At 47.8% G+C, this 15,176-nt stretch overlaps 1 protein-coding gene and 1 long non-coding RNA gene across 7 annotated transcripts; one reads left to right on the top strand and one right to left on the bottom strand.

Moving 5' to 3' along the window:
• Positions 1–1,826: 1,826 nt before the first annotated feature.
• LOC117863485 (uncharacterized) lies at positions 1,827–4,789 on the bottom strand. Of its 6 annotated transcripts, XR_004642233.2 has the most exons (4): positions 4,229–4,789; positions 3,318–3,397; positions 3,122–3,213; positions 1,827–2,349 (listed from the first exon to the last, which is right to left on the bottom strand). It is a non-coding gene; the product is annotated as an uncharacterized lncRNA (long non-coding RNA). The 6 variants fall into 6 exon arrangements; XR_004642230.2 differs by having other exon boundaries at positions 1,827–3,213; XR_011898812.1 differs by having other exon boundaries at positions 1,827–3,193.
• Positions 4,790–11,027: 6,238 nt separating this feature from the next.
• Positions 11,028–15,097, top strand: LOC117837426 (formin-like protein 16). The gene is made up of 2 exons (XM_034717051.2): positions 11,028–12,388; positions 13,549–15,097. Exons 1-2 carry the CDS (start codon positions 11,064–11,066, stop codon positions 14,978–14,980), a joined length of 2,757 nt encoding a protein of 918 aa, XP_034572942.1. The 5' UTR covers positions 11,028–11,063; the 3' UTR covers positions 14,981–15,097.
• The last annotated feature ends 79 nt before the right edge of the window (positions 15,098–15,176 follow it).

The raw sequence follows: 15,176 nt of genomic DNA, 5'->3' as shown, positions 1-15,176 counted from the left end.
GGATTAATTAGATTTAATAGATTCATCTCACGAATTAGCATAGGGTTTTGCAATTAGTTTTATAATTAGCTTATGTTTAGTCCTTCTAATCAGCATCCGAACATCCGATGTGACACTGCTAAAGTTTAGCACCTATATCCAAACACCCTGAGACGCCATTTATAATGGTTGCCTCATGGACTTGTTCTGCTTGCTTGTTGGATCATGTTCAGTTCCATTTGTCTGAAACTAGAATAAATCTGCACGCACACTTTCAATTACTAGCTCATGATCATGTAAGTGCATGAAACACCCATGCGACTTGCTAGCTTCTGTTTCTTTGTCTCTTTAATAGCACGAACACATCGCCTATATATGAGCTCATAAAAATGTACCAGCACTATCTATTTGAAAGACTGTACAAAATCTCATCAAACACAAACCATTCCGAGATACCAATGGCATTGGAATCTGATCATAATCACAACATAAAGACAAGCCTCTGTTAGATTCTGAACATTAGTTCATCACTACATTTAAACCACCAGGCATAACCATTTGGGATAAAAAAACATCTCGTAAACTTGAATATATGACTTAAACATAACTTCATAGCATTATAACTTGTAGAAGACAACAATCATTCTTGTAATGTGAACTCCTACATTATCGTCTTTTCACACACCCCACCAATTCCAACCTTTGCTATAAATATTTCTAACAATTAACAATACAGAGGAAATAAAATGAAGATCAGAGCCAAAGCATAGCACACTTTTGGTACCTATGCCGGAAATAACTCAATTCTATAGTTCACTAAACAATGAAAACCTACCCAATTAACAGCCAAAATAAAAGAAAACTTGCAGTGCAGCGATACACTGAAAGGAGAAAGCAGAATGATGCCTACCAAACAACTCGTCCAACTTCGAGCTACAGCTGCTTGATCAGGTACAAGCTTGTGAAAATCCAATTTTCGTATTTCATTCAATCATTGAAACAGATGAAAGAAACCCCAGAGCTCTCGGCCCGTGGCCGTGCGTTCGTGCGTGCGGCAAGGCCGGGGCGAGCGGGCGGCTCGCGGCCAGGGCCCTGCGGCGGCTGGCGACCCATCGGTCGTGCCGCTCGCGCGTAGCGCGTGCCCGCGTGCATGCGGTGTGCGACGGCCGTGGCCGCGCTGGTTAGCCGGCCTAGAAAGGCACAGCGGAGCGGCTCGCCCGGTCCCGCACCGCGACAAGGGAGAAAGGGGAACCTAGGTGGAAAAAAGTTCTGTGCGGCGGTGTCGCACTGCGCCCCTGGTGCGACACCGCCCAGGATTCCGACGCCGCTGCCTCAATCGGGAGCAAGCTCGCCCGCTCGTTCCTGCGTCGAGACGCACAGGCTCATCATCCTTGGCTCCCCACCATTGAACTTGAACTGGTCCGTGGTGCTTCCACAGTCTCAAGATAACACAAAATTCATCCATGCTGGCTTCAGAGGTGCTCAAAGCCATGGACGCACAGGCTCATCATCCAGTCTCTATTACTGCTAGCTTACATATGACGGGCTGCTAGGCAAAGGTGAGTAGTCCACCACCCTATCAAGATGTAGAATGACCTCGTAATCAAGCATGGTTGTCGGGCTAGATCGCATCTCCGACAGCGCCATGTTGCCTAGTATTCCTCGCTAACCTTTACTGGTTCCTCAACCCTAAGCATGCCTATCTTGGTCAAAGCATCTGAGTTTAGACCAGTCTCAATGAGAATGGTATGGGAGTTTTATAAGCATTTAATTCTATGCCATATCAGCAAAACTGCTAACTTGGCAGGTTATTTATGAGGAGAAGCCATGAAACTCACTTAGCACAGTTACCCAATCCTATAAAATCCAATAAAATTTGCATTGAGCATGCTACGATTTCATGGCATGACACATTTAGTCATAGAACAACATAAAAAAATAAATAGTTTAGATTATCTATGAAACTATGCAATGAAACTATACATTGAGTACCGTGAAAAGCTGATATGACACTCTTAGTAACAGTACGATAAAATCATGCACAGAGGCTTGCCTTACACCAGATCCACGAGATGAAGTAACCCTTCCCATCATCAGCCTCCCTCTCGGTGACTGTCTCATCCATGAACGACTGCCTGGGGAACAAATAAAGTACCGTGACTAGGTCTGCAAATGGTGCCGAGCGGAGTGCTCCTGCTACTGACCCGCTGCTCCGTCTGCCTCGATTGAGGTTCGAGGGGCGGCCCCCTCCGTCTGTACACCTGACCCTCCTGACGTGCGGGTAGCCGGGGTTCGACCCTGTCACGCTGCTTAGTTGCTCCGCAGCAAACGCTGGCTGGCTAGTTAGCCTGCTGCCCAGGTGCCATCCAACTAATATAACACGTAGATGTTTAGCTTCAAAAAAAACTAACACATCTTTCAAAAAAACTAACACGTAGACGTAGCTTCCAAAACAAAACTAACACGCAGACTTGTAATAAATTTTCAAAAGGAAAAAATTTAAATTACTTCCTCAAGTATAACCAAAGTCTAGATAACCCCTAAAGTATTTCTTTGCAAGGTTTACAAAGACTAGCATAGATGCACGTGCGACACGCACATGACTTCTTAAAATAATAATTTTAATTGTAACCATCTAGATGATAATTTTTCAGATATGTAGTATGTCATTTGTACTGGAAAATTATTTAAACAATTAAAGCATGGCAATAACCATAAAACAATTGAGATCTACATAAGTAACATCATGCAGTTTGTTTTCATGACATCATTTGTTCAAGACATCAGTCAAGTACTAACTTGGACAAAACAAACCATCATCAACTTGACAATTGCCTGCAAGATAACTCACATCCTGGAATTTGTGTACCGAACTTTACACCAATCTTTGATAACCTATTTTCTTCGAAAGGAACACATATTTCGCACTCTGAACCAAATTCTAGGGGGCAGCAGATGCAGATTTAACGGTTTAACAAAAGCCATAAGAAGATATTGATACATCAAAACAGTTTAGTCTCAAAAGTTTTAAGTCAGACAATTAAATCATATAAAACAACAATCCTCTTTTCTTCTATGTACCTGTCAACAAAATTTAAATTCAGGCAAATCTGGTCATTAGCTACCATGTGCAAGATATTACCTCATATATGATCCAATAGCCACCAGGAATGCTCTAAACCTAATCCATAAACTTAAAGGTGTGCTGAAAGAACTGAAACATGCAGTTATAACCTGTAAGACGACGTGCAAATTATCTGTAACTGTAGATGTACACGTACAGAAATCACCATTACTTGAAACAGTTAGGAACCTACTGTCTACATATAAGAGCTTACCTGAACTTCCATGAATGTGCCTCTCTGTACACGAGAGGAATCAGAAGGCAACAGGATAATCTAATCCATCAGAACACCTACTGCATGCAATTAATGATATTAGAAACATATAATGACATAGTATTACAGTAATAATTTTGCTTCGAGGTTCAGTCTTTTAGCAATATATAATTATACATGAGTAGATAGTACGTACTAATGCATAATTCAAGCATCTGCATTCCAGTTTCAATCAAAAGCTGCATTCCCTAACCTTACTAAAGCTAGCACTGAAGCTCAACCCCGAAGGAGCCAAGAGCTTACTCAAATATATATATGCAGAAGTTTTTTGTAAAATCGGCGGGAAACTGACACTGCACAATAGGCACTAACAGAGTAACAGCTGGACTGAACCATGCACAATCTGAATTTAGTTGGAAGTTTTGTGTATGCTTGATGATGCGCTAGTGATCATCCAATGATTTGGCCAACTAAATGTTGAGGGCTGTATCTACTCGCATGTAATGAAGACCAATGGGCAGAATGTATAATTTGATCGACATGCACTTCTTCATCTCACTGTTATGGATTGCCACATATATAAGCATACAGAAAGTAACAAGGCAAATTCCAGGATATAAAGAACTTGGCAGTAAGAAGGAAACTGGAATCTAGGTGGCTTACCACTGTCTGTCTGCAATAAGAAAGAAGGGACTCGTGTGAAATTTAAAAAACTAATCATGCCATATACTTCTTAATCGGGATATCACCTACAGACAAATTATATCCGCAGGCCGATTGTTTTTTGCTCAAATTGCAGCTCTAAAAGTTCAGTGGCATTTAAAAGTAACTAAACTAAATAATGAACAGGTACGTTCAAGCATACAGCTAGCAAGCTATGATATCCTACATGGTCACTTTTACGGTTTTACCTCCTGGCGATAGCGAAGCCATGGCTCCCGCAGCCGCACACCTAATGCCGGTCACCGCGCGCGTGCAAGAAACGGCCGCGGATGGGAACAGGTGGGAGGTGGCCGGAGCTCCTCCTCCCGGCTGCTCACACCTCGAGCACAGCAGCGCTTCGTCCGAGTGTCGTTCTGCCAGGCCCCGCCGAACCCGACCACCGGCCCGCCACTCAAGCACCACGCCGATGGGGAGGGGAATGAGACCGGTGGATTGATTGACGCTCGGGTTCCAAATTGAATCGATTGATTGCCTGAATGTTTGATTGATTGGCCAATTTCGTGGGGGGACGGGACGGGACTACGGGAGGCTAGGTCGGGCGGGTGGGTACGCGGGCGGGTACGCGGGTATCGTGTTGAGAAAACGACAGGGTCAAAAGGACATTGCTGGCAAATGTTGGCAGTCAAACACCATTTGGGCATTTGGCGACGACCACGCTGCAGCGTATGCATGAGAATTTGCTCAAATTTAATTTCTCTCACACTGTCCAGGTCAACAAAATGCTTGGGGAAATTGCTTTTACAAGGCATCCGGGCAGATGGAAGATACAAGCCACCGTGTACAACGGGCACGGCTACTATTGTTATGCGATTTTTTTTCATTTATTCGCCTTTTTTGAGTACTCAGGTAGCCAGGCCTATGTTGTTCATTTTTTCAGTCACTATCGAAGAAACGGTGGCCTTCCCATGAATGAGCATCCACATGGCACGATAAATTAGAAAGGACAAAATCTAATCAAAGCACGTACTATGACAACAAAAATGCGTGATTTGAAACTTCCATTTTCTTTCATTTGACAAAAGCAAATTAAAAGCAGCATGGAAATATGATGACTGATTCAATGGGATTAGTGAACAAAAAAATTCCGGAGAGAATCATGTTGGTGAATACTACTAAAGAGTAAAATACTCATCATAGTAAAAAATCATAGTAAGTGTATTGAATAATTTTATTATTTTTTAAAGGAAAAGTTGTATTTTTTTTCATCCCTCAACTATTGCAAAAGTGTTACATTCATCCCTCATGTTTCATATGGTGCAAATCAACCCCATTAACTAACTTAACTGGTGCATTAATTATCATCCCCATCTTAGTTTAACAATAGTTTAGTACCATCCGATGGCAGTTTAGGCCATAATCATTTGACTAATCACCACTTAGTGATGCAATATACCGAGTCAAAGATTAAAAACCTAAAAAATTAATAAATCCTCTAAATTGGCTACCACATAAAAATTTTATTGAAAAAATTAACGGAACGGTTCACACACCGAACTCTTATAACGATTGACTCCACATTAAACATGGCTAAGCAGTAATTAGTAAGATTATTACATGGTATAAACCAATGTTATATGACACTGAACTATCATTAAACTAAGGAGAGGATGATAAATGCACCGATTTAGTTAGTTAAAGGGTTGATTTGCACCTAATGGAACATGAGGGATGAATACCACACTTTTGCAATACTTGGGATGAAAAATACACTTTTTTGTTTTTTTAAAGGAAATTACTTTACTGTTGGTTATAACGACCGATAGGTAACGGTACGCAGATACTTGAGGTATGCCTTTTCATTTTGCAGAATAAACTAATCATAGAAGACATGGGTAGCAGAAATGGTTAGACCGGAAAGTAAATAGAAGACACTTTTCTAACTCAAGTCAACCTTGTCATAGAAACTAGAAGGTCTCCGCCTATCTAGGAGAAAAACAATATCCTTCCATCATCCAAAAAAACAATTTAAATCAAATACCATATTTCATCTTTGTTCTTACAAAGAACGAAAGATGACCAATATCACAATATTTAGTGCATTACATCTCATCATCTATGCTAAGAAAACGGCATCTCGGGACTGTTTCATAGAATACCAATGCAAAATTGTTGTATGATGATACGGCTATGATAATGGATCCAAAGTGAATACTATCGTACTAATACGAAACAACTACACCACAAATGCTTTGGTAAGTTGTATCTATCTCCATAATAATGCAGGTTTTCTCTCTCCTCAACGTTTACCGGCAATTCAGCAAAAAATACAGTGTCACCTTAGTAATGTGCATAATACATAGGTTAGTCCCAATGCAGTGTTTCAAATTTACGTTTCCAAGACAGCCACAAAAGCAAAGAAGTAGTATATTGTTGAATGTGATGGGTGTGCACGCACCACGGGTACCCCCGCGGATGCAGCTCTCAAAGGCCGTCGATGGGCCATGCGGCCTGGCGACGCTCAAACACGTGACGGCGGCCTACTCCCCGACCCACAGACACGCGGCACTCCTCCAACCCCTCGACAGGGCCCGGAGGAGTACAAGCCGTCGTACCCGGAACCGCCTCCGACCTCCTCTGACGAAGGCAATGAGAGCTAGCACACGCAAAGCATTTAATGCGCGCCACACCGATGTGACATGCACGCTTCTCCGTCCCACAACCGACACAGTTGAGGGTGACCAGGGGCGACGGCAATGGACCGACGGGCACCCAATGGACCACCCCTTCGTGGCCTCGGTCAGCAGCGCCATCATGGACTGCCTGGCACACCAAGGACGCGGCCCTATTCTACCTACTTGCCGTCACGTCCCCATCGAGGATGGGGCCGTACAACCTCACCGTCATAACGTTGGGGACCACGGGTCAGACACTGACCAAAGGGAAGCCTCCCGACCTCTCGGCAGGTGTTTGGGGATAATGGCCCAACCACTCAACAATGGCTATTGGCCAAGCGGCCGCGCACCCTCCATGCGCCGCAGTAGCGCATGCGGCGTGCCATCCCCTACGACGGGAGTTGGTGGATGAGGCAGCCGCCACAGCCGGCATAGCGCCTGACACAACACACAGGACCCGCCTCACCGTATATTGTGGGGCGACGCAACACGTGCAAACATGACCAAGGACGGGACGGGAAGCTACGTCATGAGGGACCCACCTCATCTGACCACGCCAGAAGCACCGACCACTCCCGCGTGGGCCTCCCGCACTAGGGTTGTGGGACCCTTCTTTCTCGCTGTGGCCCAGCCCCAAGCCTACATAAGGAGAGCTGGGTGCTCTTCTCACTCTCTCTGACACCTTTTCAACTTGTACGCACAAAACTCCTATCCGCTTGCTTACAAGCACCCCGTTGTAAGCTCCGAGCCCTGGCTCGAGGAACATGAACCCCAATCTCAGACTGGACATTGGGTTTCAACCCGAACCAGTATAATTCCTTGTGTCTAAGTGCTAACCATCGATCGCTAGGTGAGCGCGGCGTAAATCAGTAGTCAGCGGTACGAGACATCGACATAATGAAACTCTCATCCCAAATGCATGGTTTCATAAAGTTATTTCATAGGCATGTGGTGGTACTTAGGGGTGTTTGGATCATTGGCTAAAGTTTAGCCCGGGTCACATCGAATATTTGAATGCCAATTGGGAGGACTACATATAGGCTCAAGATAAAAATAATTGCATAAATGAGGGCTAATTCACGAGACAAATCTATTAAGCCTAATTAATTCATGATTAGCACATGTTTAGTGTAGCATCACATGTGCTAATCATGGATTAATTAGATTTAATGGATTCGTCTCGTGAATTAGCCCTCATTTATGCAATTATTTTTATCATTAGCCTATGTTTAGTCTTGCTAATTGGCATCCAAACATCTGATGTGACTCGGGCTAAACTTTAGCCAAGGATCCAAACACCCCTCACATGATGGTTAGTCATATGAGTACATGAATGAATCTCATTGGCTACAATGAAGGATGGGGCCATGGCCCCCTCATGGTCCAATTTTTCCTTGAAATTGTATAGATAAATAAAGAAAAAGTTAACTGCACGTTTTAGTATTTCACCATAAATCAACTTAATCCTCCCCCTCATGTTCCAATCCTAGCTTCATCTCAGGATGGGATTTCCAAAAAATAGAAAAGAGTGTAGATCTGTAGATGTTGTTTTATCTAGATGAAAATAATTTGCTCTCTTTATTCGATAAATAGATGCTATGTCACCCATTTTGCTTACATTACAGCTCATTAATTACTCCTCTATTTTTATTTATAAGGCGCACATGCACATCAAGATTCAAACTTTGCAATTTTTGACCAATAATTTAACTATTAGTTTTTTTATTTTTATAATGTAAACTTTATATGGTTGGATTGGTGATCAAATATACTCTACAATGATCATAAGTTTATAACCATAAACAATATAATATAAGATAAATGAATAGTCAAAGTGTTATTTAGAAGATCGTGCCAAATTATACCATGCATTATAAATATAGACGGAGGGAGTAGGTACTTCAAGACTAAGTTTGATACAATTTGTGCTTGAAAATGGCATGTACATGCAAAAGTTGTTTTAGTGATATCCTTGCAATTACTATGGAGAACTAAAAACAACCTTGTAATAATAAATGGTTGAGTTTGAGTGGCCTTGTTTGGAGGACTTCTCCCGAAACAGCCTCCCCGGTGAAGACAAAGCCGGTGAAGCTAAAAATAGTGATTTTACCCGGGTTCTAGTTCATTTTAACAGCTTACAAAACGACTTCATGCTATATTACCTCGTTTTGCGCAAAACATGTGAAGCTGAAGTCAAGATAAGTCCTGCCAAACAGAGCCTCATTATGAAACCAAAATAAACAATATCTTTTTATTAAAAATGATGAAATTACATTCAGAACTAGAGCTATCCTACACGAAAGAGCGGAAAAATAGTTCAAAACCGTGTGTGCCCTCTCAGTTGAGGCTGGTTACTCTCTCTCTCGCTCCCTTTGAGAGGCTGGTTACCGGTACAAGGTGCAGAGACACTCACCAAACCCGCTTACAAATAAACGCACGAGATTGAGTAGTTGTTGATGAAACCAATCATCAGCTTAGGAAAACAATTGTCTCGTTAGGCTAGTCGGAGTTTCATAGCATTAAATTAGATCACATTAGCAATTTTACTGATTTGGTATGATTCTTACAAGGAGAGAGAAAGAGAAGTTTTATCGGATCAGAGAGAAATTTCATCTCTATGCAACATATCAGACTCACTTACTACCAAGTACCTAGTCTTAAGGAACCAAACGAATCAGCCACGCGCGATGGAGCTAGCATCGTTTTCAGTCGACTAGCGTGAGGTAATCGAAGAAGCGGTCTTTAACTACCACCCTCTCCCTGGGGAATCGGAAGTATTGGAAGCAACCATTGAGCCCGCGTCATCGCACACACCTACAGGTGCAAATGTGCGTGATCGTTGGTCGCCGCACGAGATCGTGCGCAGGCACGGCACGTCAGCGGCACACGAACAACTCGCCGAGATACTGCTCCGGTGCGTGATGATCCTAATCCTCCGCCTGCGTCGATGGTCCTCCTCCGAACTTTGGCCATCAAGTTAACGTTGGTGGCAGCTCCAGACTAGCAGCAGACACTGTGGCTTTTGGACGCGTTGTGTGTGTGCTCCTGGCAGGCGATCAAGCACCAGCTCACTGGTGCTGGCAGTGGCAGTGGCAGCCGAATCCAACAACAACAACGCGGGCTGGGAACTCCCGCCCCGCCGGCGCCGTCCATCGGCCATGTGCGGCCGAACCAAATCCACTAGCGGCTCAGTTCAGTTCACCAGGAAATTATGGAATTGCTGCAGCCAGCACCACAAAAAGGTGCCGTTGGGCCAACGCGCAATCTGTTTGGTCTCGACCCAAGGAATAATCGCAGGTTCGCAATAGCTTTCGAGAACTGGGAAGAAAGTGCCGCGCTCTGAGTGGTGTCGCCGCCTGTCGCTGTAACCCGGAGCCTTTCTTTCACGTTTCGCCCCCGCGCCCCGGCGGAAGCAAACACTTCCCGGAATTTCACTTGAACCTTGTTTACTTCCCAATTTGGGAGTGACAAAATTGGCATTTTACCATTAATGCGACACTGTAGCGTTTCGTTTGTACTTGTAAATTATTGTCTAAATATTGACTAATTAGGCTCAAAAGATTCGTCTCGCAAAGTACAACAAAACTGTGCAATTAGTTTTTGATTTCGTCTACATTTAGCACTCCATGCATGTACCGCAAGTTTGATGTGATGGGAAATCTTCTTTTTGTATAATGCCAAAGTTAGGAGTTGGGGGTGAAGTAAACAAGAGCTTGGACTGCACGCTTTGCGAGCGGTGACTTCCTCACCCGGAGCCGGAGGGGATTTTCGTCCCGAAATTACGGTCCCCTTTAGAGTTTTGACCACTCGATCTGAAACCGATGCCCCGGATGGGATGGGACGGGACGCCGCTGTGTCAACCCCGCGTCCCAGCAGCCAACAAAGCGCGACCCGAAGGACCGCACCGCATGTAACGGCACGGCAGCGACGCGGACGCGCGGCGGCGGCGTCCGGCCGCGCGGTTTCCGCCTTGGCTCCTTCCTCCTTTCTTCTCCCCCACTGTTCGTCTCCTCTACCCAGCTACTACCAGGGACCACTCCCGCGGGCCCGCGACGCGTCTTCGCTTCGGTTTTCTTCGCCGACCCAACCGCGAACCTGCCTCGCCACAGCCATCGTCCGTCCCGTCTCGTGCCGGCTCGGCCGGACCGAGTAAAACAAACACAAAACCCCCCACCCCACCACACCACCCCTAAGTTTTCAAAAAAAAAAAAAAACACCACACCACCCCAAACCAAGTCAACACACACCACACGCAACCCAACCCGACCCAACAATAACGTACAAAGCCGGCGGCAGCAGCACCAGCACCGCCCGCAAGTCAATCACGCCCACCTCGTCTCACATCCCGCCCCCTCGTCAAATTTCCATTCCCCCCACCCCACCCCACCCCCACCTCCACCTCATCACGGCGATGGCTCCGCGTCCGTGCCCGCTCCTCCCCCTCCTCCTCATCCTCATCGCCGCAGCCCTCTCCCCTCTAGCCGCCGCGCAGCCGCAGCGGAACATCCAGAGGACCTTCCCCTCCGTCCGCACGCCGGCCTTCCCCGCCCCGCCGCCGGCGATCGTGTCCCCGACCCCGTCGCCCGCCACCGCCCCGGAGTCGTCTTCGCCACCGCGGCCGTCGTCGTCCGTGAAGCGCAGCGACATCGCGGTGGCGGTGGTGAGCACGGCGCTGAGCAGCTTCGCGGTCTCGGGGGTCGCCTTCTTCCTCTTCCTCCGCCACGGGAAGAAGAAGGAGCTGACGGCCGGGGACGGGAATGGGTACTCCGACGGGCGGCAGGAGGGCGCCTTCGCGGGGAAGCGGCCGGAGAGGGAGCCGAGGCGGCCGCCGCGGGGCGGGGTAGGGGGAGGCGGCGGCGGCTTCGGAATGGTGGACGAGAACGGGCTCGACGCGATATACTGGAGGGAGTTCGAGAAGGACGGCGATGGCAGGGGTAGGAAGAGCTGGCGCCCGCCGCAGCCGCCGCCTCCCCGGCAGCAGCAGCAGCAGCGGGTGGAGATGTGGCCGGAGCCCCAGCAGACGTCGTCGCCGCCGTCCCCGCCGCGGCGGTCGAGGAGGAACAAGATAGATCAGGAGCCGCTCATCCCGGTGGGCTCCCTGGACTCCGCGTCTGACGTGTTCAACGAGTCGCTGCGCCCGCCCAGCGCTGGCTCCAGCTCGTCGTCCTTCTCCGTGGACGCCACCAGGCCGTACGCGCGTCCGCCGGCCCCGGCGGTCGCCATGAACTCCGTGCCCCGCCCGTCTCCGCCGCCAGCCCCCGCCGCCCCACCAAGCGCATCGCCGGGGCTGCCACCGCCGCCTGGAAGAGCAAGCCCGCCACCTGCTCCATCCAACGCTGCTGCCTCAGCTGCGCCGCCTCCACCGCCACCGCCAAAACCAGCTGCGTCGCCACCCCCGCCTCCACCGCCCAGGGGTCCATCTCCACCTCCACCCCCACCGCCCAAGGGTGGCCCGCCGCCGCCACCTCCGAAGGGCGGACCGCCTCCACCACCGCCGCCCAAAGGCCCATCCCCGCCACCACCGCCGCCGCCCGGAGGAAAGAAAGGAGGACCGCCTCCGCCACCTCCGAAGGGAGGCGCATCGGCGTCCTCCTCGAGGCCGCCGACAGCGCCGGGCATGCCCTCTGGGGCCGGGGAGCAGCAGGCGAAGCTGAAGCCGCTGCATTGGGACAAGGTCAATGTGCAGGCCACCGACCACTCCATGGTGTGGGACAAGATCACCGGCGGCTCATTCAAGTAAGTCCCTCCTGAATTAAACACCGCTGCTCATTCTGTTTAGCGTAGTACCGGCACTATACGATCGAGATAGGTACCAGAACTCGCTGCTAGTACACTACTACAATAAATGTCACTAGGATCAGTAGGACCAGAGTACTGAGACTGGACATAGGAATGGAGTACCAAGTATACCAGTGCATGAACAGTGCAATCAGGGACCTGAACTTCAGAGTTCAGGTGGGGTACCATGGGAATCAATTAGGCACGGCACTTTGAAAACGCATAGATTGATTTTCGTTAGCAGCGTTTAGCTCTGTTCTGTTTGGTTCAATAGAGTAGAGTAGTGCATGAAAAAGAATCGCCCCAGAAAGTAGTAGCACTGCACGTTCCTCGGTGGGATCGCAAACCCTGATGTCGCTTTTTCGGTGGACTGATGTCGCAGCATCATCGATCAGATGCCCAAATCCTGGCGTGGCTGTGCCTTTTTGTGCGTGTATGTTCTAGGATCTGGAGTTCTTTACATACAAGCCGCGACAAAGACAGATGGCAGGATCTGCTTTTATCTAAAGCACATTCTCTATCTTGCATCAGCTTAGCGATTAAGAAATTATTAGTACTAGTAGAACGGGTATAGGGGATTTCGTGGAACAAGTATTGGAGTTGGAGTTGGTGTAGCATGCTTTTCATTGAACGAGTAGGAATTTCATTTTCCTTACCTTGACAGAATCAACTAGTGGATAGATTAATGCTGTTCTTAACTTCTACGATCTGTCTTTTTAGAACGAATCTAAGCTTTTTGGGGTGTTTAGAATCAATTTACAAAATGACGAGTGTATTGCTTTAACTGTTTGTATAAACCATAGTGGGGACGGAGATACTTACCCAGTTAGAAAGCAATGATGGGAACTTTTAGGGTGTGAATGCCCGGGAGCCTCGGTCGAGATGGGCACTGAATTGTCTGTCATTCGCTTGTCATGGGATGATAGGAACCCTTTGCATGATTAGGGAATTCGACCTGGAGTGTCGTTATTAGTTACTGCAACGCCACGAGCAATTTCACATGGATTGACAATGATATCACTTTGTTCTCTGAAAACCATGTTTTTCCAACATTTTTTTTGTAATCGATCTAGACCATTTTCAAGCTCCTAACTGTGTTAATTCTGATGTGCTTCCAGCTTGGATGAAGGCATCATCGAGGCCCTGTTCGGCACTGCGGCTGCAAACCGCAAGCCGAAATCTGCAGACTCCAAGGACTCCGCTGAAGCCTCGGCAGGTCTTGGGCGCTCAAACACGCCAGAACAAATATTCTTGCTTGAGCCGCGCAAATCGCACAACATTTCCATCATTCTGAAGTCCCTCACCGTTGGGCGGGACGAAATCATCGACGCCCTCCGTGATGGGCATACAGAACTCAGCACCGAGGTCCTGGAGAAGCTTTCACGGCTCAACATCTCCAAGGAAGAAGAATCCACCATTCTGAAGTTCTCTGGGAATCCTGACAGGCTTGCCCCAGCTGAGGCCTTCCTCCTCCGTCTCCTCCTTGATGTGCCCAATCCATTTGCGCGTGTCAATGCACTGCTTTTCAAGGTGAACTATGGCGCCGAGGTTGCACAGCTCAAGCACTCGCTCCGGACCTTGGAATTGGCAAGCCAGGAGCTGAGGACGAAGGGTCTGTTCTTTAAGCTGCTCGAGGCCGTTCTCAAGGCAGGAAACAGGATGAATGCTGGAACAGCACGGGGCAACGCACAGGCCTTCAACCTCACGGCGCTCCGCAAGCTCTCCGACGTAAAGAGCACTGATGGGAGCACCTCGTTACTGCACTTTGTCGTTGAAGAGGTTGTTCGCTCTGAGGGAAAGCGGCTTGCCATCAATCGCAACTACAGTATCCGGCGTTCTGGCAGTCTCGCCAGGTCTGGCCACGAGGGCAGCAGTTCAGCAGCAGGCCAGGGGCCATCACGTGAGGAGAGGCAAAATGAATACATGAACCTCGGGCTGCCAATTGTTGGAGGTCTCAGCACAGAGTTTGCCAACGTGAAGAGGGCAGCCATGGTGGACTACGATGCGGTTGTCAGCGAGTGTTCAATTCTAGGCAGCCGACTCACAGACATCAAGAGGCTTCTGGAGACCTGCAGCGATGATGGATTAGCAAGAGGGTTGCGAGGATTTGTGAAGGCTGCAGAACAGGAGCTAAAGTCACTAAGAGGAGAGCAGGAGAGAGTACTTGAGCTGGTCCAGAAGACAACAGAGTACTACCATGCGGGTGCCACCAAGGACAGGAATGCGCATCCCCTTCAGCTGTTCATCGTGGTGAGGGACTTCTTGGGTATGGTTGATCAGGCATGTGTGGACATCAAGAGGAAATTGCAGCAGCAGAAGAAACCATCACCACCAGCATCACAGCCAACTACAGCTGCTGCGCCTGCCGCGGCATCATCTACGGCAGCAGCGGTGACGAAGGAAGCAACCGATGGTCAACCAGCAACGGCTCAGAAGCCACCGGAAGAGGCAGACAGCAAAAGGAAGAGGGTCATGCCAAGATTTCCAAACCTGCCAGCGCACTTCATGAAGGATAGTGCAGATTCTGATTCAAGTAGTGACGAGGAATAGAATGGATGGGAAGGTGTAAATGATGATTGTTTGCAATGTTTTGAATTGGTTGTTGTGGAGGTATAGGTTAGCTGCAGACTGTACATAAAGCAATGTTTTCATTGGTTCTTTTGCCCATTTCTTTATACAAGATCCATATCGAGAGGAGCAAAAAGAATTCTACTTAAAATTTGTACAAAATCTGATGTGAAGATAT

This window comes from Setaria viridis, chromosome 1 (assembly GCF_005286985.2).
Source record: "Setaria viridis chromosome 1, Setaria_viridis_v4.0, whole genome shotgun sequence".
Classification (NCBI taxonomy): domain Eukaryota; kingdom Viridiplantae; phylum Streptophyta; class Magnoliopsida; order Poales; family Poaceae; genus Setaria; species Setaria viridis.
This window is presented reverse-complemented; position numbering and strand designations above follow the sequence as displayed.

Excerpts from the sequence above, each read along its gene's own strand:
- LOC117837426 (XM_034717051.2), top strand. The coding sequence starts at position 11,064 with ATGGCTCCGCGTCCGTGCCCGCTCCTCCCCCTCCTCCTCATCCTCATC. Across the intron at positions 12,389-13,548 it reads ATCACCGGCGGCTCATTCAA|CTTGGATGAAGGCATCATCG; the intron begins GTAAGTCCCTCC and ends ATGTGCTTCCAG.